Genomic DNA, 27,787 nt, shown 5'->3' on the forward strand with positions numbered 1-27,787 from the left:
CCTGGGCTCCCTTCCAGCGTTTACCCCGAGCAGATGGCTCGGCTGGACCCGGGGTAAGGGCAGGCTGCCCAGCTGTGTACCCTGAAAGAGCTCTGGCCAAGCCCAGGCTGCTCACACGAAGCCCGCGGCGATGTGACCGCTCCCTCCAGGATGTGCCCAGGGTGTCCCCTGCGGGAGGTGTCTGTGTGCTCTCTGGGTGTCCCCTGCCCGTGTGGGCTCCGTACCAAGCCCGTGTCACCCCCCGGGTGCCTTTCCAGCAGGCGCAGGGGATGCCTGGCAGCGGGGTCTATCCACCGGCCACGGGCACCGTGGGACCCCCGGAGCCCCACCGCTGCCTCCTCCCCGCTGTGTTTGCTCAGCTGCAGCTCGGCTCCATTCGCCGTCTTCCCAGGTCAACAAAAGCAGCTGAAACCCAACGTGCTGCTGGGCTCAGAAACAGAGCAGGCTTACCTCCCAGCACAGCTCTCCTCCGGCCTCGGTCCCCTCCACTTCTCTCCTTGCGGACGCACTGAGCCGGTGCCCACCTGGTGGCCCAAACGCTCCCAGGTGTGCCAGCGCGAGAGGGGATGCAGCCACCCCTGCCCCTTTTGGGGTGCCCTACCAGCCCCCCACACAGCAGGACAGAAATGCTAAAGGCCAAATTCTCAGCTGAGGCAAACCGGTTCAGTGCCTCCGACGTCGGCGGAGTTGCACCCATTTGCACCAGAGGAGGATCTGACTGTGCATGTATCTTATATATATATATATATATTTATATACGTGTGTGTGTGGAGATATATTACATAAATATATATGTAGGAAATAATTTAAGAAACATCCGAGACAGCATGCTGTGCTCTTGTGTAGGGCTGGGAAGGCAGCTGCCCGCCTCCCCTGGCACTACCAGCTTTGATTCACAAATGGAAACAGAGTCTTGAATTAAATTAAAAACTGCACGCGCACGCACACGCACACACACACGACACGTTGCAGAGGCTGGAGGACTCAGAGGCGTGATGCTGGCAAGTCCAGGTGTCCCTGAAGAGATCAGATCGACTAAAGGCAAAGGGTGGGGGGGGGGGAAATAAATAAATGAAGGGAAACCAGCAGAGGGGGGTCTCACTCGTGCCAGTGCTGGTGCTGTCTCTGGCGCTGGGGACAGCTGGTGGCGGGGTCGGCAGGAGCTGCTCAGCCGCGCACGTCCCGCTGCGAGCTCACTGGGCTCAGCGACACTTGCCTTGGACCCATTTTCTCCTTCACCACGTGCTTCGCTTTTGTTCCATCCTCGGACTTTTTACCACCTTGGTCTTTAAGGACGAAAGGAAAAACCCAGCCCTGAGTAACCCCCGGAGCCAGGTTTGGTCCAGCTCGATCCTTCCCGACAGCCCCGAAGCGGGCTCTGCAGACCTTCCCACAGACTTTCAGAACCGAGTGACCTTAAAAAACAGCCTAAAACCCCTAGAAAAACCCGCCGCCACGTAAACAACCAGTTTCTTCCCAAACTCCTCCTCGTTCCCCATTCCGCCCTCCCTGAGCATCCCGCGGGACCGACTCCGCCACGCTCCGAGCAACGGCAGCCAGGCGCAGCGGGGGCCGGAAAAGCGACCGAACCGTGTGCGAAGAAACAACCCGAAGGCTCCAGACTGCTGCGTCCCCCCCTCCCATCCCATCCCCTCCTCCATGGGATACGGAAAGCCCCCAGGCTGCAGCAGCGGGGCCGCGGATCAGCTGGGGAGCAGGACGTGCTCCAGAAAGTAGGTGATGGAGTCCCAGTGCTTCCAGAGGAAGAAGAGGAAGAGGACGAGCAGGGCGGTGCTGAGGATGCGCATGCGGGTCTTCATGAGCGGGGTGATGAAGTTGGCGATGGTGGAGACGAAGACGAGCAGCACGGCCATCAGGGCCAGGATGACGTTGATGAACTTGCCCAGCAGCGCCCGGGCGTTGGCGTTCTCCACCCCTTCCAGCTGCACCACCTGCTGCTGCTGCTGCTGCAGCTCCAGCTTGGTCACCCGCGTCAGGCAGGACTCCACCGCTTCCTGCGGGACGCAGCCGCGTTAGACCCGACCGGTGGCGACGAGGGATTTGGGGATTTGGGGATTTACCCCCACGCTCTGAGACTGCAAAGTTTTGCTTGCGCAGCTCTGACATGTGCCCAACCTCATCGTGATGGTGGTGGTGGAAAGGGGCTTCCCTCTGCAAGTCCTCGCCCTGTCTGCGCCGGGTCGTTGTGCCACAGAGACCTGTGGTTGTGGTCTCTGCGCCACACGTACCGACTGCAGCAGGGGACGTGACCCAATCCGGGATAGCAGGGGCAATGCCTTGGCTCCCGCGTGGCTCCTAACTGCCCAGCCACCCACCCCGAGCCTTGTGCTGCTGTGAGCACCTCAGGATTTCAGCACAGCAGGGACGTGCTGGGGCACAGACAGGTGTTTTGGGGACATGGCTTAGGTACCAGCTTCCTGCTGTGATGCTGTCACAGCAAGGACCTCATCTGGAAGGTGCTGACACAGAAAAAGGGCTGCCCCTTGCCTGTGCCCTGTCCCTCCCTGGTGCTGTGCGTGGAGGGCACAGCGTGGTGCTGAGTCCTGGCGCTCCCCTACCTGGATGTCCCGCGCCCTCTCGTAGGACTGGTAGGCCACCTTCTCCTCCATGCTCGCCAGCTCCTGCTTCAGGTTGGTCATTTCGTTCTGGTGCAGCTCGGTGAGGTCGTTCAGCTGCTCCTCCAGGCGCTCGTACCTGGGCATGGGGACAGAGGGGCACTGGGGCGGGCAGGACCCCAAAAAGCCCCCACCCTCCTTCCCCCTAATGCTGGGAAAACCATCTGGTTTTCCAGGAAGGGGCCTCGTGGTCCCCAAAGAGCCACCCCGGGTGATGCACATCGCCAGCCCGGCCCCCCTGGTCCTACCTGTACCGCTCCTCCTGCAAGCACTGCGTCATGTAGGTGTAATCCCGCTGCAGCTGCGCCTTGAGGTCCTCCATGGAGTCCTCCAGGTGCGACTGGCTGTCCTTGATCTCCCGGAGCTCCTCCAGGATGGTGTCGAAGTTGTTGTGGTGGCTGTCCAGCGTGTTGGACTTGGGGCTCCCCAAACCCCCGGGCCCTGCCCCGGAGTTGCTGCCGCCGGCCGAGCCCGAGGTGGCGCTGGAGCACTCGTCGTCGCTGCCGTACTTGGGGCTGGACACCAGCGTGGCGCTGCCGCTCAGCGCCCGCGACGCCTCCTCGGGGTGCCCGTCGTCCAGCGTGTCCTTCAGGTGGGCGATGTTGTCGGCGCTGCCGAATTTGTTCCGGATCAGGCTGGCGAACTCCCGGGGCTTGGAGACCACGGCGGTGTGGGTGGCCTGGGACAGCCCCGAGAGGCCTCCCTTGACGCCCTCCACCACGCCGCCGCCGAAGCCGCTGATGCTGGAGCGGACGTTGGCGCCCACGTCCTTGAGGCCTTGGTGCATGTCCCGGAAAACATCCTTGGGCTGCCGGGACGGGCCGTTCTGCTCGATCTCCTTCAGCTTCTTGTGGTAGTGCTCGAGCTTCTTGTGCAGCTGCGCGATCGTCTGCGCCGACTTCTGGTTCTTCTTCTCGAAAACCTGCTTGATGCGGGAGGCCTGCTGCTTGTCCGCGTTGTTGGCCAGCTTCAGGTACTCGGCCACGTTGTCATCCCGCGCCTCCTGCTCGATCTTGATCTGCTCGGTGATCTTGAGGATCTTCTGGTGCAGGTGCTCGATGGCAGCTTTCGTCCGGTGGGGGTCGGGGGTGCCGTCGGGGACATCCAGGCAGATGGGGCCGTCGGCATCACCGTGGCCGGCGGCGGCGGGCAGGCTGAGCGCGGTCACGTCCCCCTTGTCCAGCTGTGAGCAGAGACACGAGGGCAGAGCTCAGCGGGGGCCAAGCCCGAGCAGCCCTGGGGAGGGGGAGCCCCCAGCGCCACGGGGGTGCAGGGGGGAACGGGAGCGGCGGGGTGGGGAGGAAAGAGCAGGAGAATGGTTAACAGGGAATAGGTTTGGAGAAACTGGATTTTTTTTTTTTCTGGCTGCTCAAGCATTTTCCAGCCGTGCCGCTACTGCAGGCATCCCAGGAATAAGCCAGCTGGAGGCTGCAGCACCAAATTAATTATACTTAAAGGCTGGTTTGGGCTTTCAGCAAGGAAAATGCACCGCTGGGAGCTCAGCTCTGACTTTCTGTCCTCGCTCAAAGCAGAGACACTGGGCTGCCTGCAGCGCCGGGCACCAGCACCATGGGAGGGGCTGAAATGGAAACCCATCGTCCGATCTGCCATCAGAACGGCGGTGAGCAGGGACTGAGCAACCTGCAGGTAATTCAGTCGCGCCCTCAGTCCTTGGCTCTTAGCCTAGACACAGAGCGGAGTCTTGCAGGAAAGGAGAAGCTTTGCCCTAGCCCCGGTTTGGAAGTGACCCCGAACCCTCGGCAGCAGCAGGCGGGATGCTCAGAGCCACCGAGCTGCTTTCTTTCCCCGCGGTTTCTCACCTGGCATCGCTGGACCCCTCCACAAGCACATGCTGCCACCTATCAGTGCATTTAGAGATGGAAAACTTTAACTGGGAGAGAAATCCACCTGCCCGAGGCCACTCTTCAAATCCCAAATCCTCCAAGCCAACCTCCGGCCCCGCGCTCTCCAGCCCTCGCCGCCCGAAAATCGCAAATCTTCCCCGTCGCTGGGTTTTACATGCGGATTCCTATGCAAATCTCCGTGGTTGTATAAATGGCTCCTGGCTTCTAATTAAGAGCTGCTTGAAAGTTAAATACTGTTGGCAGCCCTGAATAATTTCTCATTTCCATCACACTTTCCCCGAATGACCCTTTAATAGGGATAATGCTGCGAGATCATTACTTAGGGGTGTGTTATCACCAGGAAATGCCTTGTGCAGGAGGGAGGAATGTTCTCAAGGCGCTGCGTATCAACGGTCCCATCTGTGGCGAGTCCCAGGCAGGGCTCGGAGAAGCACTAAAAATGCTTCCCTCCCGTTGCTGCTGCGTTCCCTCCTCCCTCGCTGCTCAGCGGGTCTGCGAGGCGGCTCTGCCTGCCTTCGTGGCTCTGGGATGTTTGTAGGGTGGAAATAAGGCAGGGCTTGTGCTCGCTGGGGACCGCCGGGACGTTGGTGCTTCACGCAGGGGACTTCTTGCGATGGTTTGAGACTCGCAGCTGGGCAGGGAGGGAGCTCAGGCACCCCCCCAGCCCCTCTGCAAGGCTCCTCTTGTCTCTCCATTACTGCCCCGTAACCTGTGGCGGGGCTGGAGGATGTGAGCAAAGAGGAAGAACAAGCAGCCCCCAGCCTGCACAGAGCAACGGGGACAGAGCAGCAAGTGGCTTCATCCCTGATGGACCAGCATTTTTCAAAAAAAAAAAACTCAAACCACCCACCCACCAAAGCCGCAGGCTTTCCAGACTGCTCCAGGCTGTCCTCAGTCACCCAGCTCCAGCCCGCAGCCCACAGAAGGGTTTCGCTTTTGTTTCTTATCGAAGGGCAGAACTTGGAAGCAGCAGGAAATTGCTTTTTTCCCAGATGCACAAAGAACAAAACCACCTTCTCCGGCCCTGGAGAAGCTGAAACAGGAAACCCAAAGTGGGCCAACGAAGCGAAGAAGACTTCGTCTCTACAAAATGCGGGGTTATCGCGGCGGGGCCTCCCGTTCCACTTATTCTGAAGCTGAATTTGTTACTTCCATGCATTTACGTGGCCGAGGCACGTCAGGTACAACCCCGCAGCACGAGCCGTGCTGGGGACCAGCTGCTGGAAGGAGCCGGGCGAGCAGAGCTTTCGGGAGATACCCGCGGGGATCCGAGCTGTGCATCAAAGCAGCGGTGACGGCAGGGAGGTGAAGGAGCCCTCGTTTGTGGGGAGCTCCTGGGGGATGCAAGGACCTTCAGAGCACTGCTGCCAGGCTCCCGGGGTTTCCTGCAAATCGCTTAATTAGGAAAATTGCTTAAAAGGCATGGCCGGAGAGAGGTGGGGAGACCCAGACGTTTCCCAGGGGCTTCAGAGAAACCGGGAAAGGTTTGGGAAGCACTGAGCCCCGTCTTCACAACTGCCCCAGCTGGGCCTGACCTCGTGCAGCGCTGAGCTCCTGCAAATCCAGTCTTTGGGATTTATTTGTGGGAGTTTATTTGGGAGCACGGGGGGAAGGGAGGGCAGGATGGCAGCGAGCGGCACGGCCCCGATGCTGCTCATCTGTGCCGACATGGCCGGGGTGAAATCCCTTCCCCACGCACCACAGAAAGCTCTGCCCTGTGTGAGGGCAAATCATCCGATAACCCCGGCAGGTTATTGCTTTGAAAGCAACAAAAACAACAACAAAAAAGCCAATACAGACCTCTGCAGTATTAACAGGCAGTGCCTGCTAAACCCCAGCAAGCCTAAATGACTGTGCAGCAGATTTACCAGGGGGATTAGCAAAAGCCACACTTTCCCTACATGCAGAAAACATTCTGGTAGGCACGCTGAAATGAAACCGCCATTCAGCTCCCCCCGCTTGTTCTCCAGGCACGCTCGGAGGGCAGAGCAGGGGCTGATGTGGGATGCAGGAGGAATGCAGGACGCGGGAAGAAAAATGATTCTTATCACCAGAGTTCAGCCCAGGAGAGCTGAGATATGCAAAAGGCTCAAGCTAATAAGCTGAGCAAACAGGACTTGGAGGGCCACAGGCGGGCACAATTATGCAATGCTGCTTTATTTGCTGCTGCAGGTTTGGTGGAAGAGAGCCCAGGTGGCAGGTGAGGAGCTCGGGGCCAGGAGCTGCCCCGTGGGCTGGGGGGGGCCGGGCTGCAGCCGCGTCCCTACCGCAGGGCTTTGGGTCAGCCGGCACACCCACGGGCTGGAAGGGATCGAAACCCGTTGTGAGAAATTGCACAATTATTCCAAAGTTGAGCACAGAACTCCCGAGACGCTTACTCAAGCTCCCAACTATTCTGCTTTGCGTACGCTGCAGCCCCGCTACGAAGCGCCGGGGATGAGCTAACGCCACGTGGACGTGGGGAGGTCAGCCTTGGGGCACTCAGCAATGTGCCTGCCCCCGCGGCCCCTCTTCCTCGGGGCGCTCGAAGCACTTTACAAGCACAATTCGGCATCCTCCCCGTGAGCTAGGCACTGCACTCAGCCCAGCGCTGCACAGGGATGCTCGGGACGTCCCCAGCCTGCCCCATCCCCGTGTGCATCCCCAGCCCTGTGCCTCCCGGAGCGGAGCCGCTATTCCCACCACGCTACCCACCCCAGGAGCTGAAAATAGAAGCAGGAGCCCTGACTCACACTTCCCACTCTCCTTTCAAGCCCGCAGCACAGACCGAAGCGGGCAGCCCCGTACCCCCTGCACCCTGCCCTGCCCTGCCTGGTGGCCAGCACCAACCCCGGTCGGACAAAGGGGAGGGCAGCAGCTGCCCCCGCTCATTTCCCAGCCTGAAAATATTTTTTTTCTTACGGGTAAGCAGCACGTTAAGGGTTTCGGCTGACAGCAGAGCTCCCCGCCCTGCCCTCGCTGCTCCAGCACAGATCGCGCCTTGGGCTCCAGTCACCGAGGACACGTCTCCGGGTCCTGCGGGCAGCACCAGCAAGGAGCTACCGAGAGCACCTGCATTTCTCTCTGCCCCCCTCCCCGCGATGCTATTCCAACCCCGAGGACCGCGGGACCTACCTCCATCGCGGGCAGGGTCGGGTCCCCCAGGACTACTCGGCGCGGGCTCTCCAGCCACGTCCCCGCCGTGGCGCAGCACCCGGCCGCGATGCGCGGGCTGCCATGGCAGGGAGCCTGGCCGGGAGCAGCAGCAGCAGCCGCGGGGTTTAGGGGCAGCAGCGGGGACGAGGGGGCTGCAGCCCCCGTCGGAGCCCCCAGCCCGATTTCAGGGCTGCAGCCCCCCCGGCAGAGCCGTCCCCGCGGCCCCGCGAGCTTTCCAAGCGCGCGGGCAGCGAGCGCAGCATCGGGGCTGAGCTGACTGTGTGCCGCGGGCTTGCCGACTCAGTAAATCCACCCGAGCTGTTTACAGCTCTCGCCGACTGTAGCTCTCAGGGCTGTAACGCAAGAAACACCCCTCATCTCCCCCCCCAGCGGGAGCTTCACACCGCCTCCAGCCCCGACACGCTGCCTGTGCCCTGCCACGGGGCGCTGTGCCGCTCTGCCACCATCTGCGCCGTCACAGCCCGGGACACGAAGGCTGGGAAGAGCCCGGCTGAGGCGCACACAAAGCCAAATTCCGGGTGGGAGCCACGCGTGGAAAAAATACGGCAGCGAAGACAGGGAGCAGCCGCCGGCCGCATCCTGCAGCCCAGCACCGGCTCCGATCGAGGCCAAGCTGGTTTGATCCTCACCTCTCCGGGGTGAGCCCCGCTGCGGGGGGGTCCCCAGGGGGAACGGGGGCAGCGAAACCTCCGCGCTCTCTGCCTGCATGTTTAACGCCCACGGCTGCCTGCGAGCGCGGGGTTTGCTCTCCGCTCCCTTCCCGCTCTCCCGGGGGGCTCCGTCCCCAGCTGAGTGTGGGCACCCACCGCGCTCGGGGCTTGCTCTGCGTGGTAATGCAGGCTCGGGGCTGGGGGCTTACGCTGGCAAATGTTTTGGAATGAAACCCACCACGTTTTGGAATCGCTGTAAACTTCCAGAGCCCCAGGTTTAGCACAGCAGGAAGGAAAAAAAACAGCACTGCACATGGGGGACCTCAGCCCCGCGCAGTCACTCCGGGGTTGTGGTGCTGGGGGCCTTGCATCTGGGCCCCCCCATTCTGGAGGTTTTTGCAGGAGCGAAGCAATGTCACTGCCTGCCCACGCCAGCACGTGCTGGGGGTGCAGTGAAACAGGCGCCGTGCAGACACGGCACAACCACAGCCCCCGGCACAACGCCACCTCGCACCGTCCTAAAAGCCAGACAGCAGCCTGAGAGGGTTCCTGTAGCCCTACCCCAAAAAACCACGGCCACCAAATGGGTTTGGGAGACAGAAGCCAGGAACCAGCCGCTTGTGGCAGCCTGCTCGGAGCGACGGGGAAGCTTGCACCGACTGTGGGAGCCCCTGCCACGGGAGGAGGCAACGCCGAGAGCAGCCATTCCGCCCACTCGCCAGCTCCAGGTACTTGATACTCGGCTTTCTCTTAGCCGTGATTCCCCCACGTGCAATTAAGGCGGTATTAAATGGCACATCTGAGAGGCAAGCAGGGCTGTGGCAGGCTCTGGTACTGCAGCAGCCGATGGCAGCCTGCAGCCACCCGTCAGTCACCGCTTTATGCCGGGGCCAGCGGAGCTTGTGATGGCCAAAGCCAAAGTCCTGGGCGAGGAAGGAGACCTGGAGCCTGTTCTCAGCTCCCAGGACCGAATACGAGCGGTTGAGCAAAGCAGAATTCGAGCCCAGAGCCTTACCCTGTGCCAGACCAAAGCCCCGAGCGCACCGCGGTGATGCTGGGGCTGTCTGAAACCTCAAACCACCTGCGACCACAACCGGAGCATCTGCACGGCTGCAGCGCTAAGCGACAAGGATTCAGCTGCGGTTCTCTGGCCAGGCTCTTTTTCAAAAAAGGCATAAAGACAACAAGAGCTCGGGAAGTATTTTGAGCCACACATTTAATTGTACGGGCCAGAGCGATGAGCTGATCGTGACCCAGATCCATGTTTAATGGGGAAGGCCGTGCTGTTCCCGCAGCTGAGGCGAGCAGACAGCCCGCAGCACGGCTCAGCCTCGCCTCCCGTCATCTCTCGGGCTGTCCCCGCGTCTGTCCCTGCCCTGGAAGCGCACGCTGCCGCCTCCGAGGTGCTCTGGGTGCAGACGTGGGCTCTGGCAGGCCTGGGACGAGGGTGGCTGCGGGCTGCCAGTGCTCCCAGGCTGCAGGACCGCGTGTGGCTGCAGATAAGGGAGCAGCACGACAGGAGGAAACGGGCACAGGGGCAGGGACACGTTTCCTGGAGCCACCCTCAGCCTCCAGCCGGCACAGCCGGACCCGGCGCATCCTCCTGCACCGGCGCCGCGCCTGTGCCCACAGCTCTCCATGCTGTGAGGCTGCCAAAGCACAGTTCGACACCCCACTAAAACCCTTGGTCGCTCCGAGCGAGGGTCCCGCTGTGACACCGACACGGTGCATGGCACCCAGGAACAGCCCCAGCAGGGCTGGCAGGCGATTTTGGGAGCTGGTGCTCGACGGTGAGGAACAGACGGGCTGAATCCAGCCCCCAGCAGCGCTGCTCGCCCGCACTGTCTGCCCAAACAGGTCAGAGCTGCTGGCCCGAGGTTGGGAAGCGGCCCTGGAGGGGACCGCTCGGTCCCCACACCCCAGCCCCGGGACACGCAGCCCCACGCCAGCCTCAGCGCCTGGGGACACGGGGACCCTGCAGGCCACAAAACCCCTACGGGTGCTTCCTACACCCCGCACCGGCAGCAGCCCCCGTATTTCTCAGGTCTGTCCCCTTGGATTTTGCAGGCAAAACCTTCCTCCCTGCATCTTGCTGAGTCGGCACGAGCAAGCTGCGTGCCTGCCAGCGCCGTGCCCGAGGGGCAGCAGGCTCCGATGCAGCCCTACAAACGGCACGGACCCCTCTGAGAAGCGCCGATTCCCCCCTAAATTAAACCCACCGGGAACAGAAACCAGCCGTGCCTACCATAGGGTGCTGAGCCCTTCTTCTGAGGAAGAATGTGCCCTCGCCAGGGCGCGTCCTGCAGCCCGGCCAAGCCCCGGGCAGCGGGTGCCTGCGGACGTGACACATCTCCTATTAGCGGGGGACGGTCATCTTCAGCTCTAACACCTCCTAACGCCGCTTCTCGTTTTAGCACGGCAGCCAGAGGTCACTTCCCATTACTCTTCCGCGGCCTCAGCAGGGCAGGAAAAATCCCCGGGCGCACGAGGAACTCTGGAAACCCCCTCGCTGCTCTGTGCTATTACTTTACCTTTCCCTGGGTTAAAGCGCTCGGCAGCCCCCAAGCACGGAGCAGCCGCGCTGCGGTCGGGGAGGAGGGGGCTCCTCGGGGCTGTGCCCCCCTGGTTCAGAGGAACCCACCCGTGTGCAGCTCCTCAGCGCACGGGGAAGGCCAGCAACTAATGGAAGCAGCGGCAATGCTGCCTGTTAGTGCCCCGCAAGGCGAGGGAGGGCTGCAGCACCTCCGTCCCCAAGGCACAGCTCCCTCCCGCACGGGTGAGAAGCCCACGGCACCCTCCAGCCCCGGGACGGCTCGGGCAGCCTGGATGTCACCCACGAGGGTCTCGGCACAGCCGTGGCCCCAGCAGCCCGGCACAGCCCCGGCTCCCTCCGTGCCAGAAGGAAAAGGGGGGGGATTTGCAAGGAAATTACCCGAGACGCCGGCGGCGGACTTCCCTTCATCCTTAGCACCGGTTCTGCTTAGGAGATTTGAGTCCGCTGCTTAGAAAGTGGGAGCTATGTTTTTCAGGCCTGCCTGTAAGAGGCAAATTTAGAAATAAATCAATCCCAGCTCCCGTGCGAAGGAAATCCCTGGATCGCCACAAAATCGCAGCGCGTTCGGTGCGTGCTGGGGCTGAGCGGTGCAGGATCCAGCCCCGACTGCCTACGACATCCCTGTCCTAGCACCTAAACCCAGAGGCAGGTCACCCAGCAGTGCAGCACCAACACACGGCGAATCTGGGGCTCGGGCTCTGCCTTCGCTGGCTGTGCCGTGCCCCTGCCAGTGCCTGTAACCAGCTGGCCCAGCCGGGCTTAGCAGGAGCACGCGGAGCCTGAGCTTAGCAGAGAAGCGTGGACAAAAGAAAAGGAGAAGGAGCAGCCAAGCTGTGCTGCCGGGTGTCCACGACGGGGCTGGGAAAGCTGCAGGCAGATTATCGGGAGCTGGGATGCTGATGGAGGCGAAGACCTGCAAACCGAACCGTTCCTAACCCTCGCTTCCCCCGATGTATTTGGAGTCCAAAGTATTTGGAGACCTGCTCCAAAGGAGACCTGAAACCTCGCGACCAGCGGCTGCACCGACCCCAGGAGCCAGCCAGCCCCGCGCGCATCCTGACCCAGCACCCAGGCACCACCCCGCTCCTCACCCCGTGCCCCTGCGCACCCCGAGGTCCTCGCCTCGCCAGCGCCCGGAGGCTGGAAGGAGAGCAGGGGGGATACTTACAAAGACACCCAGCAGGGAATTTAAGAGCAATATCCTCTTCCCAGGGCAGGAGTCGGGAGGGTGCGGTTCGGGCATGAGGGTGCCCTGGTCACTCCTGCAAAGCGCCGGGGCGGTGCCGCGCGGGGCGGCCGGCTCCTCTCCCTCTGCCATGGCTGTGGTTAAGGAGCGGAAAGGGGCAGGGGAAGGCGCACCGTGCGTTTGCAGAGGAGGCTCCGCGAGGCTGAGAAGCAGCCAAGAACAAGCAGCGCAGGCTGGCGAGCGGGGAGGGAGCCCGGGGGAGAGGCAACAGGCTGGGAGCCGCAGGGGCCGGTCCCAGCGCCGAGAACAAACGGCACCGCCGTGGTGCCACACCGGGCTGCCCTCGGCACCCAGGGGACAGCAGCCGAGCACGAGGTGGGCTCGCAGGTCACCACGAGGGGCTCCTCTGCGGGCACCATCCCTCACAACTAGGGCCCTGCCTGCACTGGGAGAATCTGGGGGAAAATTCTGGCTGTTCTTTTACCGGAGGGAGGAACCCCAGGAGCTCTAGGGGTGGTGCTGCCACTTCTTGGGTCCCGCGGTATGAGAGGTGCCAGCAGCAGCCCCAGCCCGTGCTGCAGCTGGATGTCGGTGCTCCCAACAGCTGAGCCGGTGCTGGTGCTGCTGTGGGGGATCTGCAGCTGCTTATATGGGAAGGGTTCGCGGGTGGAGGTAGGGAGAGGTGGACGCAGCAGGGCGAGGAGTCCCGAGGCAGGACCCTGCTTTGCTCATCCTGACTCAGCCTCCAGGAGCCCAGTTCTGCTCCCGGCCCCACCACAGCCCCCAGCTGCCGCCTGTGAGGGGCTGGGGGATGGACACAAACCCTCGCCCACCACCCACAGCCTGCCCCATCCGCCCCATCAGGTCACCCCTCCCCACCCCAGCCCACGGCCGGACCCGCGCCTCCCGGGGCAGGCGGCAGCGTGCGTTTGGCATCCCCTGCTTGTCGGCGAGCAGGAGCTGGGGGTGGGCTGGAAACAACAGCCATATGTCAGAGAAGGCTGAGGAACACGATGTCTTTTGCTAGGGGGTGAATCAGTACGAGAGCCTGATATTCTTCTTCTCCTGAATTAATTAAGCAGCAATCCCGGGTGTCTTTGTCTTCGCAGCTATTATCTGCTCTTCCCCAACCGCTCCTCAAAGCGCCATCCCGATGGAGGGAGGCGACGAGTCCCCACCACCGCCACCACGCAGGGACCGTCGTTCCCCTGGGACACGCGGGGACAGGGACATGGGGACCGACCTGCATGCCAGCACTTGCCCATGTCCAGCTCCGCAGCGCCCGACGGGGGCTTGGTTTGCCGAGGAGCTCAGCAGCTCCTCCCGAGACCCACGGCACTCGTGGGGCCGCACGGAGGCAGCGGGGCATCGCCGCTCCCACTTTTCCCGCTGCAGTCACCGCTGGCCTCCTTCAGCTCCTTCCTCTGGGATTTTAGCACCACCAGAACCTGCCCGGGGTCTGGGTGGGAAGGGAGGACGCGCTGTGCCTTTGTCAGCAAATCCTCCTAAAGAGATGCAAGGAACTTCACCAAGAGCACGGAAGCGTTGGCCCCGTTCCCAGCTGGGGAAACTGAGGCAGGGAACGAGGAGAAACCCTACCCAAAGCTCCCAGCACCATCCCCCTGCCCGAGCCACACCACCCGTGCCACCCCCGCGTCCTCCTCCACAGCAGGGACAAAGGATACTCCAGAAGCGCCGTGGAGCAAACCCGGCTTCCTACCAGCAAGCTCCTGGCACCACGGCATCTCCTGCCGGAGCCGGGCTCGGGCTGCTCAGCGCCCCGAGGCGCCGTGCCTGGGCTGCGCAGGGTCCCCGCCGTCCCTCCGCCCGTCCCAGTTGTCGACTGAGACAAGTTCTGGGTAACCGGAGCCGTGGGAGGCGAGCGAGCCGTCCGTCCCCTCCCCGCCCTGAAACCCAAGGCGCTGGGATGCCAGCGGAGCCGAGCCGGGGCAGGCGGCGCTGAGCTGGACGCCAGGCAGCGAAGGGGAGCCGAACTTTGCCTGAGTGCCCCGAGCAGCGAGGCGAAGGCTGAGCCGTGCCGCAGCACCCGGCTGCTGCTCGCCTGCTGGGGCTGCCCGGAGCCCCCCCAAATCCCCCTCCGTGTCCCCAGGCCAGCGGCACCCCCCGGGGTGGGTGCTCAGGGGACGCCGGTGGCTCCCCGCTGAGCACAGCCGGCCTCACCCTGATACGGCCACGCACACGGTGGGCACCTAAATATAGCGGGGTGAATCCTGCCCTGTGACCGCAGGGCTGGTGCCTCTGAGGACACCGGGGATCGGGCTACAAGGACCGACCCCCCCACGCCAAAGCAGCCACCCCGAGCCCAGGCTGCGAGCCTATACATTCGCGAGGCTCCATCCGCGGGCCTGAAGCTGGGACGCGCACGAGCCCCCCCGCTGCCCCCGTCCCCCCGCTGTCCCACGGGGGAAGCACCCGCGCCGGGAGGGCCACGGGAGGGGCGGCAGCGGTGGCAGCTGGTGCTGTCACTTCCCAGGGGACGGCGAGGGCAGCGGGCAGGGAGCCCGGCGGCGGGCAGGCGGCCTCGCAGCACCCTCGCAGCGCCGGCTGCGGGGTGCAGCACGGGTCCGGCCGGCGAAGGCGAGCGGTGCTGAGCACTGCCGCTCGTGACACTTGTGAGCGGATAAGTGGGAGAAGTCAGCGGGCTGTGCGAGGCACGGACGGACAGACGGACGGACAGACGGACGGACAGACGGACGGACGGACAGACGGACACACGCGCCACCCGCAACCACGCACGCCGGCGCGGTAACGCTGCCCTCTAACGGCAGGATCCAGCCCCCGGCTCCCCCCCCCCGCCCCCCAGCCCCGCCACCCCTGGGTTTTGGGGGGGCTCACCTGGCCGTGCCCCATCCCGCAGGCCCCGCAGGCTTCCGCGCAGCTCCCCGGCAGCAGCATGCCCACGGCCCCTCCGCGGGGACGGGGACGAGGGTCCCCCCGGGGTGCTCGGTCCCCGCCAGCACCGGCTCTCGGCTGACCCCGCTGCCAGGGGGGCTCGGAGCCCAAAGGGGGGACCCGCAGCCGCTGCTGCCGGCTCGGTGGCCGGCCCCGGCGGTAATCGCCTCCTGTCCGCCTGCCCCGCGCTGATGGGTCACCAGGAGGAGATTAGCGAGATCAGGGGGGAGCTCTCCAGCACGCTCCCATTGCCGTGCGTGCCCCGCTCTGCCCCGCTCCTGCCACCATCCCACGTGCCCCCAGGTCCGCAAGTCAGCAGGTCCTTGCGTGAAGCACAAGCACACACGAAGCACATCCCGGCAGAGGCACAAAGGTGCGCCCCGAAAACGCCACCAGGCTTTGGGCAGCAGGCAAGCGAGCCTGGGGGAGCAGAGGAGCTGGAAACCCAGCGGTGCTCCCCGCCGCCTCTACCTGCACCCCGGGAAGGGGCTCCCCCAGGACACCCGAGGGGCTCCTTGGGGAGCAAAATCTGGCTTAGGGCAATTTTTAGAGGTCAGGCAGATGGACTAGGTGACATATGAAGGTCTCTTCTGAGTGAACTGTTCTATTTTATCCTCTCCTCTCCTCTCCTCTCCTCTCCTCTCCTCTCCTCTCCTCTCCTCTCCTCTCCTCTCCTCTCCTCTCCTCTCCTCTCCTCTCCTCTCCTCTCCTCTCCTCTCCTCTCCTCTCCTCTCCTCTCCTCTCCTCTCCTCTCCTCTCCTCCCCTCCCCTCCCCTCCCCTCCTCTATTCTATTCCAAATCCCTGGGCACGCAGGGCACGGCTGCAATTCTCAAAGCAGCGCCAACCTACAGAACCGCAGGTCCCAAGCTGTGTGCCATTGCCCGCAGGAGGCAGGGGACAGCTCTGCCACCTCCCTCTGATCCCACCCTCACCTCTGCTGCTTTTTGTGCCCAGCGGGGGAGGCCGGGGGCAGCCACAAAGACGTGTGCTGCAGGTGGGGGCACCCCCACAAAGCAGAGCCGTGTCCCCAGCCGCGTCCCCTGCCAGGCTGCGGCGTGCGGTGACGGTGCCAGCCCTTCTCTGGGGGGCCCGAGCGCGGCCCCACGTGGCTCCGGTTACCGCTCGGGCAGCTGTGCCGGGGCACGGGACGGCTCAGGCAAGTGGCTGCGGCGTGGGGGCACACGGGACAGCTCTCCAGTTACACCGAGCCCCAGCCAGAACCAGCACCCGGTGCTGGGCGCCCAGACTGCCGCAGTCCTGTCCCCGTGCCTCCGGCCGCCCATCCCGGCCTCTCCCCGCCACGGCTCCCCCGGGCAAAGCCTCGTCCCCCAGTGGCTGCCTCCGGTGGGGAGGACACGGGGTGGCCCAGAGCTGGTGGGGACCATGGGGTCTCAGTGAGGAACCAGCTCAAAAAGGTGGGGAGGGCAAACCGGCAGGAGCCTAGAGGAAAAAATAAAACAAAAAGGCAAGAGCTGCTCAAAAACTGAGGCTGAGCAATTCCACGAGGGATTAATCCAGCGCGCGCGCTCAGGCTGTTACGCAACGAGTGGAAAATTCAGCATGAAGTTTCTGGGGAAAATGGTTTTTCTGCAAGGGCCCTCGCTCCCCTGGGGCTCCGGCTTCCAGTCCGAGGGTGAAATGGGGAGACTAAAGGCCGTGGTGCCCTTGGTGCGTCCCGCCAGGCTGCCAGTTCGCCCCTCCAGGTGTCTGTGGGCACGCAGGGGCTGGTTTGCTTGTTCAGCTCTCTGCAGGACACTGCCCGGAGCCTTGCAGCCGGGGAGCGGAGCGGGCTGGGCTTTCCAGAGCCGAGGCTTCCTCCCAAGCCCCGGGAAGAAGGTTTTCCTCCTGCCCGCAGAGATTGATTTTCAATAGCGTGCAAGTGCCAAACGCTTTAATCATCCTGCAAGGCTCCTGCCTGCCCCGGGACCTCGGTGGCTGCCGGATTCGCAGCCGAAGGAAGGGGCAGCATTTTGGCCAAGGCCAGGTGAGGCCGATGGGCTCTGCAGGGTGGTGCCAAGCACCCGCCCCCCTGGCACCCTCTCTGCCCATGGTACCCACGGAGGGATGGAGGAGGCAGACGGAGGAGGCAGCGGTGCCCAGCCCAGGCAGGATGGTGCTGCAGCCCCGGGGCACGGCGGCACCGGCAGCCCCTGCAGAAGACGAGGCGGCTGCGGGCAGGCGGCCGGCCTTCCTTTGGGCCATGGAAAAATAATATGGCATGAGAATATCACATAGCTCTTGCTTCTCTAAATAGCTCTTTTTCCACTGCTCCACAAAGGCGCCAGTATTGCCTCTCTTCTTACTACTCTTTGTGCCATATGCAGTTAATTATTCATCCCTTTATTGCGCTCTTTGTGCTGCTCCGTGAGCAGTCCCGGACCCGCTCTGCTCCCCCCTCGCTGCGGGTGCTGGTCTAGGTGCGAGCTCCTTTGGCTCGAAATTTTGTCCGCAACCACAGGGGAACCAGCAGGGCCGGGCTCCTTGCAGGGCAGAAGCCAGGGGCCAGCTGGAAGAAATTTGGGCTGCGGATGCTGAGGTTGGGCACCTGAACCTGGCCCTGTGCGGGCGCAGCTTGGAGGAGAGGGAGCGGGGAGGAGAGGGGCTGCCGGGGCAGGGGCAGGCGGTCCCGGTCTGTAAATGAGGAGGAGGAGGACCTAAATAGCTGGTTCCTGCCAAGCTGCAGCCGCAGTGACGTGCCTCTCCTCTGGGGCCAGATTCCCACGTCCCGGAGGCGCCCCCAGTCCCCACGCCGCCGTCGCAGGGACCGGCGCTGGCACCTGCCACGAGCCGCCAGCGCCGGCTGCAGCCCGAGGCGGCGGAGCAGGAAAAGCCGAGCGAAAAGAGAAAGAAAAAGTATCTCGTTAGCCTCTTTCCATTACCTCACAGGGCAACGGGAGTGTCCGCGTCAGATTTCCCTCTCGGGCACTGAGCGCCAAGGGGAGAGGAGCAGCTTCGGGGGGCGCAGGGGAAGCATCGCCCCGAGCCCTGCTCCTTGGGACCTGACACCCCCTCCGCTAGCGCACCCCAAAGCTCTGCCCAGCCGCCTTCATCCTATTACAGAGCTATTCCTGGACATGCAAAGCATCTTAGCCATGTGCTGCCGCCTCCCTCCTGCGACCTGCCGCCGCTGCCCTTCCTCTTTTGGTGCCGCTGAGCCCCCCAAAACTCAGCAGCTCGCCCAACAACGCAGGCAGGGGCTGCCTGAGCCCACCTGGCCACCTCCCTGCCCCAATCCACAGCTTTGCCAATCCGCTGCTGGGACTTAAATTATAAAAAGTGGGACGTTTCCAGCCCCCGGGGCTGCAGACGGCTGACACCCGCAAGCTCCAGACACTAAGAAAAGAAGCCGACACGGAGAATCCTTGCAATCCTTTATTTCCGAGTGCTGGGCTAAGGATTCTGTGGCCAGAGCACTGCCAAATCCAGCGCATTTCGGCAGGGCCGAGAAGCAGCAGGGGACGCCACGGGGGCAGCCCAGCCCCTGGCAGCAGCCCCCTGCCCTCCCGGCACCGCTGCGCGTGCCGTTCGCCTCCCGCCACCCGCGCCTTGTCCTCAGCGTGCCGTGCGGCCGTGCTAATCTCAGCTGTTTCATAATTAACAGGGCTAAACGCGAGATGGAAACACCAGCCTCTCCGTTAGCTATGCACAGCACGGTTTAAAAATCACAGCGGGGGGGGGGGGGGGGGCGCCCATTCGCAGGCTCGGCCCAGCACAGAGCAATTCTCTGCTGGGCCAGGGCTGGGCACGAGCAGCCCCCACCAGGCAATTTTGTCCACAAAGATCGCTCTTCCTTTCACTCTGCCTTCACCCATCCCTGCACCTTTAAAATAACCGGCTCTGAACGCAGCCTTGCTTATCCCCATCCCTTCTCGGCGAATACCCAAGCTGGTGTCCTTGATGTCTGTCCAAACCTGGACTCGTTCTGGCTGTGGCCTGAGGCTCTCTGGGTGTCCCGCTGTAACGGTTAGCAGCAGGGACTGGGTGCTGGGACTGCTTCCCAGCACGAATTTCATTCTCGAAATCCATCTGCAGGCTGGGACACGGGGCTGAGCACCAGCGCCCCTCAGCAGTTTCTGCACAGTAACCCCTCTCTGGGTTATCAGCAGATCCAACAGCTGTTTGACAGTTAATAGGACAGCAGTTACCTCCTCAAAGAAACAGATCATCAGCTCAGATGGGAAATATTTGTCCACAGCATCGTGAAAAATCAGCGTTTTCAGTCCCTGCACCCTTCCTGCCCCAGCTCTTCCAGGAGAAAACCTGAGCCCAGCTGCGCGCATGGAGGAACGGGAGCAGCGGTGCAGGTGGCTTCAGTCCTGTGCTAAAGACCTCAGGTGGGATTCCTAACAGGATCCCTCTCTTACCAGCCCTCCTCCATCCCTCAAATCTCGCTCTGGGACTGGGCATCAGCACGGCCCTGCCTTCCCCACCCCTGGGAGAGGCACAAACCCCGGCAGCCTCCACCCCCGGCTCCTCCACCCCGGGGAGGAGAGGAGCTGTCCTCCACAAGCCCCCCGCGCCCCGAGGGAACGTCTGCCCCCCCCCCCCGTGGCAGCCCTACCTTATCGGCCAGGCTCTCGGTGTCCTCGGTGAGCAGGTAGACGGCCCCGCTCTCCGCCAGGAGGATGGCAGTGTCGGTGGTGGAAGAGGACCTGGGCCGGCCCTGGTGCTGATGCAGGATGGCGGTGAGGCTGCTGTCCTGGGGGGCTTTTCGGACGAGGTGGGGGCTGCCCTTTTGGGGCTCCAACGAGCCGCTTTTGGCCCGCCGGCTGCCGCTGTGCAGGCTGGTGCCGCGCTTGATGGAGGGGCGCGAGCGGATCTGCTGCAGCACCCGGTTGAAGGCGGTGGGGCGCGCCGGGAGGTCGTGCAGGGAGACGGCGTAGGAGACGCGGTGCATCTCGGGGGAGCGCTCCTTCTCGTCGGGGGAGTCGTGGTCCGACAGCCCGTAGTGCGGCGGCAGCGAGTCCTGCGAGTTCTGGTGCTCCCGCTCGCGCGACCGCCGCCGGCTGTGGAAGAGGTGCTTCAAGCCGTGGCCGAACATGGAGCCTTCGGAGAGCTGCTGGATTTTCTGCGGGGGAAGAGAGGAAACGATGCCCCGTTACTTTTCCGACAGGCTGGCATCACCTCGCTCCCAGGGCTGTTAGATGTTGCAGCAGCTGGATGTCACAGGTGCCCTGGCAAGTGACAAATGTCCCCCAGGGATGTCCCTGGCACGGCTCGCACCACAGCTGTGTGCCACGGCCCACCGCGCAGCTCTGATGGACGGTGCCTGTGCCAGCACCGCACCGAAATGGGATGCTTAGGGGCTAAAGAGCTTCTGGAGGGTGCTGGGGACCCTCGCACCAGCCCAAAGGGACCCGCCGGGGGAGGCAGCCCTGCTGTGGCACAGCTGCTCCTACCCGTGGCTGTCAAACGTCAGCGCCCAGCTGGCGGCACGGAGGGCTGAGGACATGCGAGGTGGCTCGGGATGGCTCAGGGCTACGGCTCCAGCAGCATCACCCACACCAGGGGAAGGTCTCTGACGGGTGCTGGCAGCCCCAAGAGCTGCAGGAAGCCCCGTACAAAGCCACACGTCCCTCTGAGACACCTCAGCCCGAGGGGCAGCAGGGGCAGAGCAGCATTTTCTTCAGCAAGAAAACCCACGGTCACCCCCTGCCTCGGAGCCTCGGCCGCCAACGCGCTGCCAAGAGCCAGCTCCTCTCCAAAATGGGATTTTCCACAGCCCCCCAGCCCAGCACGGACCAGGCTGGCCCCGTGTAACGGTGACACCGCGGCTCACGGCCAGGGCAGCCTCACCCCCCCAGGAACCAGCAGACAACGCGGCACGAGCCTGCTCTCGGCACCGTCTCTGTTTCGGAGCTAAGCGAAGCACCCGAGCCTTGAGGCCGGCGATCGTGACCCTGCTGCGGTCCGGGGACATTTCACCCCCGATTCAGTGCGGTTGGGACCTCTCCCTGGGGATGCCGATTCCGGTAATCGCAGCGCCGTCATTTACTCGTGCCTGAAAACAAGCGAGCAGCAGGCTCCGAGCAGGGAGCTAATAACAGCCCCAGCAGGCACGTGGCAAAATCCTGCTCTCTCAAGGAGGGGTCAGGTCTGGGACCGGCTCTGGGAGCTGCGGGTGGCCACGGGACTTCGCGTCTGTACGGAAAGGACCCCACCTCCTAAAACCCCGGGCACGAAAACCCCAACGTCCCAGCCCATAAGGGCCTAATTCGCATCACACCCGCAATGTTCCCGAGGAATCGGGGTGTTACGGACAGCAAGGAGATCCCGTGTCGCTAAACGCTGCTGGGAAAGCCCTTAATCCTTCCGTTATCCGCCCGTAATGAAAACCTATATCCTTGTGGTTTTTCCCCAGAAGTATAGAATAAATCCACGGTGCTCAATTGCTACTCGGGGAAATTGTGATTTAAATTTTCTTCTATTTATAGAGTCTCTATGGAAACAGAGAGAGCATTAGGCAGGTAGTAACGCCAAACCCCCAGATTCCCACCACCGAGGGTACGGCGCAGCCCCGGGCGTGCAGTTAGCCCCTGGGAAGGTGCGGGTGGGAAGCAATGGCACTGCCCTGCCTCGGGGAAAAGGGGGAGGAAACCAAAGCGAAGCCTGCCATGAAGGCCCTTCTACAGCACCGGCACGGCAGGGGGAAGGCGGCTGCTCTCGGAGCCCGGCAGCTCCATCCGACAGAAATTCACCTGTTTGGAAAAACCAACACAAAACCAACACCTCTCCTTGGGCCCCCTCCAGCTTCTCCCGAAAGAACCCTTCAGGGGCTCCGCCGGGACTGGGGAGATCTGCGGGGAGGGAAGGGAAGGGAAGGGAAGGGAAGGGAAGGGAAGGGAAGGGAAGGGAAGGGAAGGGAAGGGAAGGGAAGGGAAGGGAAGGGAAGGGAAGGGAAGGGAAGGGAAGGGAAGGGAAGGGAAGGGAAGGGGCAACAAGGAGAGGCAGAATCGTGCGATGGTTATTGCAGAAAATTTCCCACTGCAAAAACTCCGCTTTCTGACGTTACTTCGGGGTCTGACTGCGCTCCCAAAGCAGAGGCATTTTTCTGGCACGCAGCCCCCGGTGGCTCGGAACAGAGTGTCTGCACGGGCTATTTTGGAGCAGCCGTTGCTTAATAACTGATGCAATGGACACGGAGGTTAATCTGGCTGCGTGGACAGCTGTACGGCGCTAGGGTTATTACCGAAATACATCTTTTTGGGGTCTTTTATTAACGCAGGCAGGGGCTCCTGCTGATGCCAGGGCCTGGTTTCCACGGACTTCAAGGAGCCGCTCCCGGCTGGCGTCCCTCCGTGAGCGGATCCGACCTCGGTTCGAGCTGCACAAAATCCCCCGTTCCCAGCCCACCGCTCTGCCTGGCCCCACGGGGACGCTGGGGCTGGAAAGGACCCCAGAGCCCGCCTTGATCCCGAACCCCCGGGTCTTGCAGGAAGGCACGGATCCCGATGACCGTCCCAGGATGCTGCTCCCCTGCACCGCGCTGGGGGACCGCTGGGTTTTGCCCTTGATGCCCCCCCTGTGCCGAAACCCCCCGGTTCCTCACTAAATGTTTTTTTCAGCTCTCTGCTGGGCCCTGCCCCAGTACCCAAACCTCCTTTCTTGGGTTTCAGATGCGCAGGGAGGGGATCTTGTTGCCATAACCTCCCAGCACAGCCCCATGCTGCGCAGTCCCGCTCAACTCTTCTTATTATTAATAATTATTTATAGCCCTGGCCCACCCAGGGGCTCCAGCCAAGACTCGGCAGCCCGCTGGAAGCACTGCAAAGAGACTGGGAAACCACCCCAAAGCACCCCAAAGCATCCATCCCGTCCAACACCCAGCGTTTTAGGGCATGGGGGGAGCCGTTCCTACCAGCACCCCGCAGCCAGGCTGGGGACCGGGGCAGGGTCCCCCCCCGTGGGGCAGCACCGGGAGCTTTCACTCCTCCGCCGCGCCTGGAACAAGCCCTGGGAACGCGCTGGGGTCCCAGGAACATCTCCTGCCCGGGACGATGCTCTCCTCGGGGGCTGGGGGCTCAGCGTGAAGCCCCCGGGTGGAACGGGGGGGACCCGCTGGGGTCCCTGCCGGCACCCCGAGAGCTTTGGGGGAGATGGTGACGGATGAAGCTGCTCCGGTGACCACGGTGCTGCTGCTGCTCGAGCTGCTTGACAGCAGCTCTGCTCCGCCAGCCCCAGGGGACCCAGCTCACCTTGGCAGTGTCCTTTTCAGACCAAAATACGCTTGGAAAATTGTTCGTGCGAGGGATTAAATATAAATGTACCTCGGCGTTCAGAATAGGGACCGGCGACCTTTATGGAGAGGCGTCGTCCTCTACATCCTGCCCCGGGAAGGGGCAAAAAAAAATGAACCCAGCCAGTGGGACGGGGCTGCCACGAGGGAATGGGGGGTTCACGTTTCCCCCCGACCCCCCAGCCACCCCCCTCCCAGCCCCGCTGCTCGGGGCAGGGCACCCACTGCACCCACAGCAGGGGCTGCACGCCCCACGGTGGGACCTCCCCGTGTCCTTCATGCCCCGTGCCCCAGGAGAGGCTCCAGGAAGCCCCTGGGAAGCTGATTTTCCATTTTCGTGGGTTTGGATCAGGCCCGGGGAAGGGGAAGGGCTCAGGACGGCGCCCTGGAGTCGCTGCTGCTCTTTTGGGTTCTGGGTTCGAAGGAGGGAGTGGCCAGAGCCGTGAAGATCGAGACGGTGAAACTAGAGAAGGGACGTCAGGCTTCAACTTTCAGCCCTCTGTCAGAGCAGCCCCTTTGGGAAAACAGAAGGAAACCCAGGGAAAGCACTCGGATGAGAGATGCTCAGGGGAAGTGGGAGTGGGGCCGAGCAGGGAACGGCTCCGGGGAGGCACCGCGGGACCCCGGCAGCCTCCAGCCGGAGAGGCCCGGCTGTTTCCCTCTGCAGTGTTTTGTATGGATCCAGTCACTCTGCTGCAGAGCACAGAAATCGCTGCCACCCAACATATTTTTAAGCAGAACTATGTGTCATGCATCTGCTTTTGCCAGAAGTGGTTTTTTTTGGTTTTTTTTTTTTTTTTTCCCCTAATGGAGCCTTCGCTCTCAGCAAAGGAGCTGGATGTGGGGCTGGGGAAAGCGAAGCGGCCGTGGGTTTGCTGGGGTCTGGGGACGGAGACAACACAAAGCAGCCTTCTGTATCCAGGTCACCAGCTCAAAAGCGTCTTAAGCGTAAAAAAACCAAAAAAACAGTTGACATCTGACGCTCGCTGGCCGCCCGCTGGGAGCTGAGCTTGCGGGTCTCGGTGCGGGGCACGAGGCCAGCCCGCGGGGGCTGGGCACCCCCCCGGCACGGTGGACGCGGCACGGGAAGAGCAGCTCCAGCGGGGTTTGGGGCAGGAAATCCTTCCGATTACGGTTTGCATCCTAAAGCTGCCACCGATTGCAGCGACAGGAGGCGAAGCGGCCGAATTCGTGGTGGCGGTGGTGGGGCGAGGAACGAGCAGCGGGCTCCCCCGCGGAGGCTGCGGGCAGCACCGGGCCGCAATTCATCCTGCGCTGTGCCTGGCAAAGCAACTTGGAGGATTCAGGCAATTAATTGCTGAGCTGCAGACGCGTTAAAGGCGAGCATCAAGAGGCAAACCCGCATCAGGGCACCGTCCCCGCATCAATAAAATCAATGGCACTTTGGCTGCCGGTGTCGCCGTGGGCTGGACCACGCCGAGCTCCAGCCGGGGCTGGACGCGCCATCCGAGGGACGCGGGTGGCTTCCCGGTGACAACCCCGCTGCCACCTCCTCTTCACAGCAGGGCCACGCCGGGCAGCTTGGAGCTCCTTCGGCCCCTGTCCCCCGTCCCCCCCCTCTTTTTGGTTTTGCACAGGTGAAAACGGACGCAGGCGGTGGGACGGAGGCCGGGGACCACGCGGATGGGAGGCAGCCCTTGGCCAAGCCCAGGTGGCACCTGAGCCCCCTCGAGGTAAGGGAATCCCACCCCAAAAAGCCCCGGGTGACCCCAGGCACCCCTGGACGTGTCGTCCCCTGGCGCAGGGCTGTCCCCTCCAGCTGTTAGGGCAGCGGCTGCGCCCCACGCCAGCAAAGCCAAGGCCGCCTCGCAGGAAAGGCACCACCCGGGCGAGGAAAAGGCACGGCGCGTCGGAGCGGGAGGCAGCCCGCACCCACGGGGCTTGTCGTGCTTAGGGCAGCCGGGCTGAGCACGGGGACGGGGGTTTTGTTTCAAGGCTGCCGCTCAGGAGGGGATGCAGCCCGGCAGTCCTGGCTCTGCTCCCCAGCTCCCCACGGGACCTCAACCTAACACCTGGCCGAGGCAGGAGTGTCCCACCACCACGGTCCCCTTCCTGGGTGCCAGGCTCCCTCTGGGTGGCCAGGGCCGTTTCCCACTTTTGTCCCGGTCTTTCTGAAACCCCAACCTGGAAGTGCCACCGAGCCACCGCCGCCCCGCGAGCACGCTCCGCTCGCAGCCGCCCCACGCTGCAGCGCCTGCAACCCGCCGAGGTCCGAGCAGGGAATTCAGCTCTGCGGGAAAAGCCACCCCACGCCGCAGGGACCTTTTGCGAAGGGCCGGGGACCCGAGCTGCTCCCTTCCCAACCCCCCGAGAAATTTCTGCCCAAACTTCAGCCGGGACCGGCTGCCCGTACCCCTGCCGGCGGTGCCTCCCGCAGCGCCGTCCTCGTTTTCCTCATTAACCGGACCCAGCCCGGAGGCACTCAGGGAGCAGCCCCGGGGCCACAGCCCTAATCCCGTGCCCTCCCGCACGGTAACCCCGGGGGTTATTTATTAGGGTCTGCTCAGCCCCCCTGCACGGGGACGGCGCTGTGACCCTCCCCTGGATCCCAGGGAAGCCCGCTGGGGTGATGCAGCCCCCCCAGGAACACCCCACAGCGCGACCCCCCTGCCCGCAGCCCCCTTGCCCAGGGCTGGTGGTGACACCGGGGTCCCCCCAGCTCCCCCACCCTGCCCTATTGTTATCGCTGCTCTTGGGGGTCGGGTGGCAGCGGGGTGATGGCCTCGGTGGTGCTGAGCCCTGTGTGCGTGCTAACGGGCCGCGAGGCATCCCCAACTTGGGGGGTGACCACTGCTGGGGGGCACCCGCGCCCTGGGGCATGTCCATCCCCGGCAGCACCCCGCTGCGGGAGCGTCCCTGTCCTGGAAGCGTCCCAACTGGGACCTGCTGGGACCGGGAGCATCCCAGAGCATCGTCACTGCAGGAACGTCCCCGCCCTGTGATCGTTGTGGGACCGTCCTCATCCCAGGAGCATCCCATCCCAGGAGCATCCCCCAACCGAAGAAATCCCCAAAGAGCATCCCAAGAGCACCCCCAAACCAAGAGCACCCCCAAAGCACGAGTGTCCCCATCCCAAGAGCATCCCCACCCCGGGACCACCCCCACCCCAGGAGCCTCCTCATCCTGGCAGCCTCCTCACCCCGAGAGCATCTTCACCCCAAGGGCGTCCCCCTCGCGGGAGCCGCCCCCCCCCCGGTGGGAGCACCGCACGCCCCAAGGTGACACCAGCGGCGCCGCGGGGGTGCTGGGACCCCTCCGCCCCCCCCCTGCCACCACAACCCCAGCGGCCGCCCGCCGCACCGGTAACCCCGAGGGGACCCCCGGAACCACCCAGGGGCCCTCACCCCCCGGGCCCCCCGGGCCCCCCGGGGCCCCCCCCGGCGCCTCACCTTGAGGTCGGGGGGCTTGGCTCTGGGCGCAGGCCCGCTGCCCACCTCGGGGGCCGCCGCCTCCCCTCCCTTGGCCTCCATAGCGGCGGCACCGAGCGGCTCCCCGGCGCCTCCGGGCTCCTCCTCGGGCTCCCGCAGCTCGTCCGACCGGCACCGCTTCATGCCGCCGCTCCGCGCCCCCGACCGCCGCGACCGGCGGCGCCTACGGCCGCAGCACCGGCGGCGGCGGCGGCGGGGGGCGGCGGCAGCCGGGCGGCCGCTGCGGGGCCCGAGGGCTGCGCGCCCCCGGCCCGGCCGCTGCTGCTGCTGCTGCTGCTGCTGCTGCCGCCGCCGCCCCGCCGGGCCCGGCCCGGCCGCCGGCCCCGCGCCGCGGCGGCCCCGCGCCCCCCGGCATCGCCGCCGCCGGCCGCCGGCACCGGGCGCCGGAGTTGAGCGGCGGCCGCCGCGGCCAATGGCGAGGCGGGGAGGGCGGGGCGGGGGGAGGCGATTGGCTGAGGCGGCGCGGGGTGGAGAGGGGCGAGGGGCTGGGGGGCCGGGGGGGCCGGGGGGGCGAGGGGGGGCCGGGGGGGCGCGGTCCCGTGAGCGTGCTCGGGCACCGGGGGTGGCTCGTTGGTAGCTCCGGTCGCGTACCTTGTGGCCGTTCGTTGTCTCTTAATTAATTCATTCACATTTGAGTAATTTAATATTTTTCTTTTCTGGCGGATTTTTTTAATTTAAATTAAATTGTTTTTTTTTTTTTTAATTTAGTATTTTGGTTTTCTGGACTTTTTTCATTTTTAAGCCATTAATTTATTATTTTTAATTTAGCATTTTTATTTTCTGGCGAGTTTTAATTTTAAAATTATTATTTTTTAAGTTAGTTTTTTATTTTCTGGTGTTTTTTATTTTTAATTATTGTTTCAATTTCATATTTTCATTTCTGCCCGGTTTTAATTTTTAAATTATTATTATTACTTTTTTAAATTTGGTAACGTAGGGGCAGTTTTTATTTTAAAACTAATTTATTTTAATTTACTGTCTTTATTTTCTGGCATTTAAACATTTTTAAAATTATTGTTTAATTTATTATTTTTTATTTTCTGTCAGACTTTTATTTTAAAATTTATCGATTAATTTTATTTTCATATTTTTGTTTCTTCCCCCGTCCTTCCGCACTGAAGCACGCTGCAGCCCCATGCGC

At 63.2% G+C, this 27,787-nt stretch overlaps 1 protein-coding gene across 6 annotated transcripts; it reads right to left on the reverse strand.

The window, feature by feature from the left end:
• Positions 1-831: 831 nt before the first annotated feature.
• On the reverse strand, positions 832-26,842 carry TMCC2 (transmembrane and coiled-coil domain family 2). 6 transcript variants are annotated; one of them, XM_040535928.1, is made up of 5 exons: positions 26,608-26,842; positions 19,523-20,029; positions 2,885-3,819; positions 2,580-2,715; positions 832-2,015 (listed from the first exon to the last, which is right to left on the reverse strand). In XM_040535928.1, exons 1-5 carry the CDS (start codon positions 26,767-26,769, stop codon positions 1,704-1,706), a joined length of 2,052 nt encoding a protein of 683 aa, XP_040391862.1. In that variant the 5' UTR covers positions 26,770-26,842; the 3' UTR covers positions 832-1,703. The 6 variants fall into 6 exon arrangements, with proteins under 6 accessions (XP_040391862.1, XP_040391864.1, XP_040391863.1 ...); XM_040535930.1 differs by lacking the exons at positions 19,523-20,029; positions 26,608-26,842 and adding exons at positions 12,030-12,172; positions 13,733-14,715; XM_040535929.1 differs by lacking the exons at positions 19,523-20,029; positions 26,608-26,842 and adding an exon at positions 12,030-12,489.
• Positions 26,843-27,787: the final 945 nt, after the last annotated feature.

Source organism: Cygnus olor, chromosome 24 (assembly GCF_009769625.2).
Source record: "Cygnus olor isolate bCygOlo1 chromosome 24, bCygOlo1.pri.v2, whole genome shotgun sequence".
NCBI classification, from domain to species: domain Eukaryota; kingdom Metazoa; phylum Chordata; class Aves; order Anseriformes; family Anatidae; genus Cygnus; species Cygnus olor.

Coding starts and splice junctions, on each gene's coding strand:
- TMCC2 (XM_040535928.1), bottom strand. CDS start 26,769: ATGAAGCGGTGCCGGTCGGACGAGCTGCGGGAGCCCGAGGAGGAGCCC. Junction 20,030..26,607: donor CCAAGCCCCCCGACCTCAAG/GTGAGGCGCCGG, acceptor CTTCCCCCGCAG/AAAATCCAGCAGCTCTCCGA. Junction 2,016..2,579: donor AGAGGGCGCGGGACATCCAG/GTAGGGGAGCGC, acceptor TGCGTCCCGCAG/GAAGCGGTGGAGTCCTGCCT.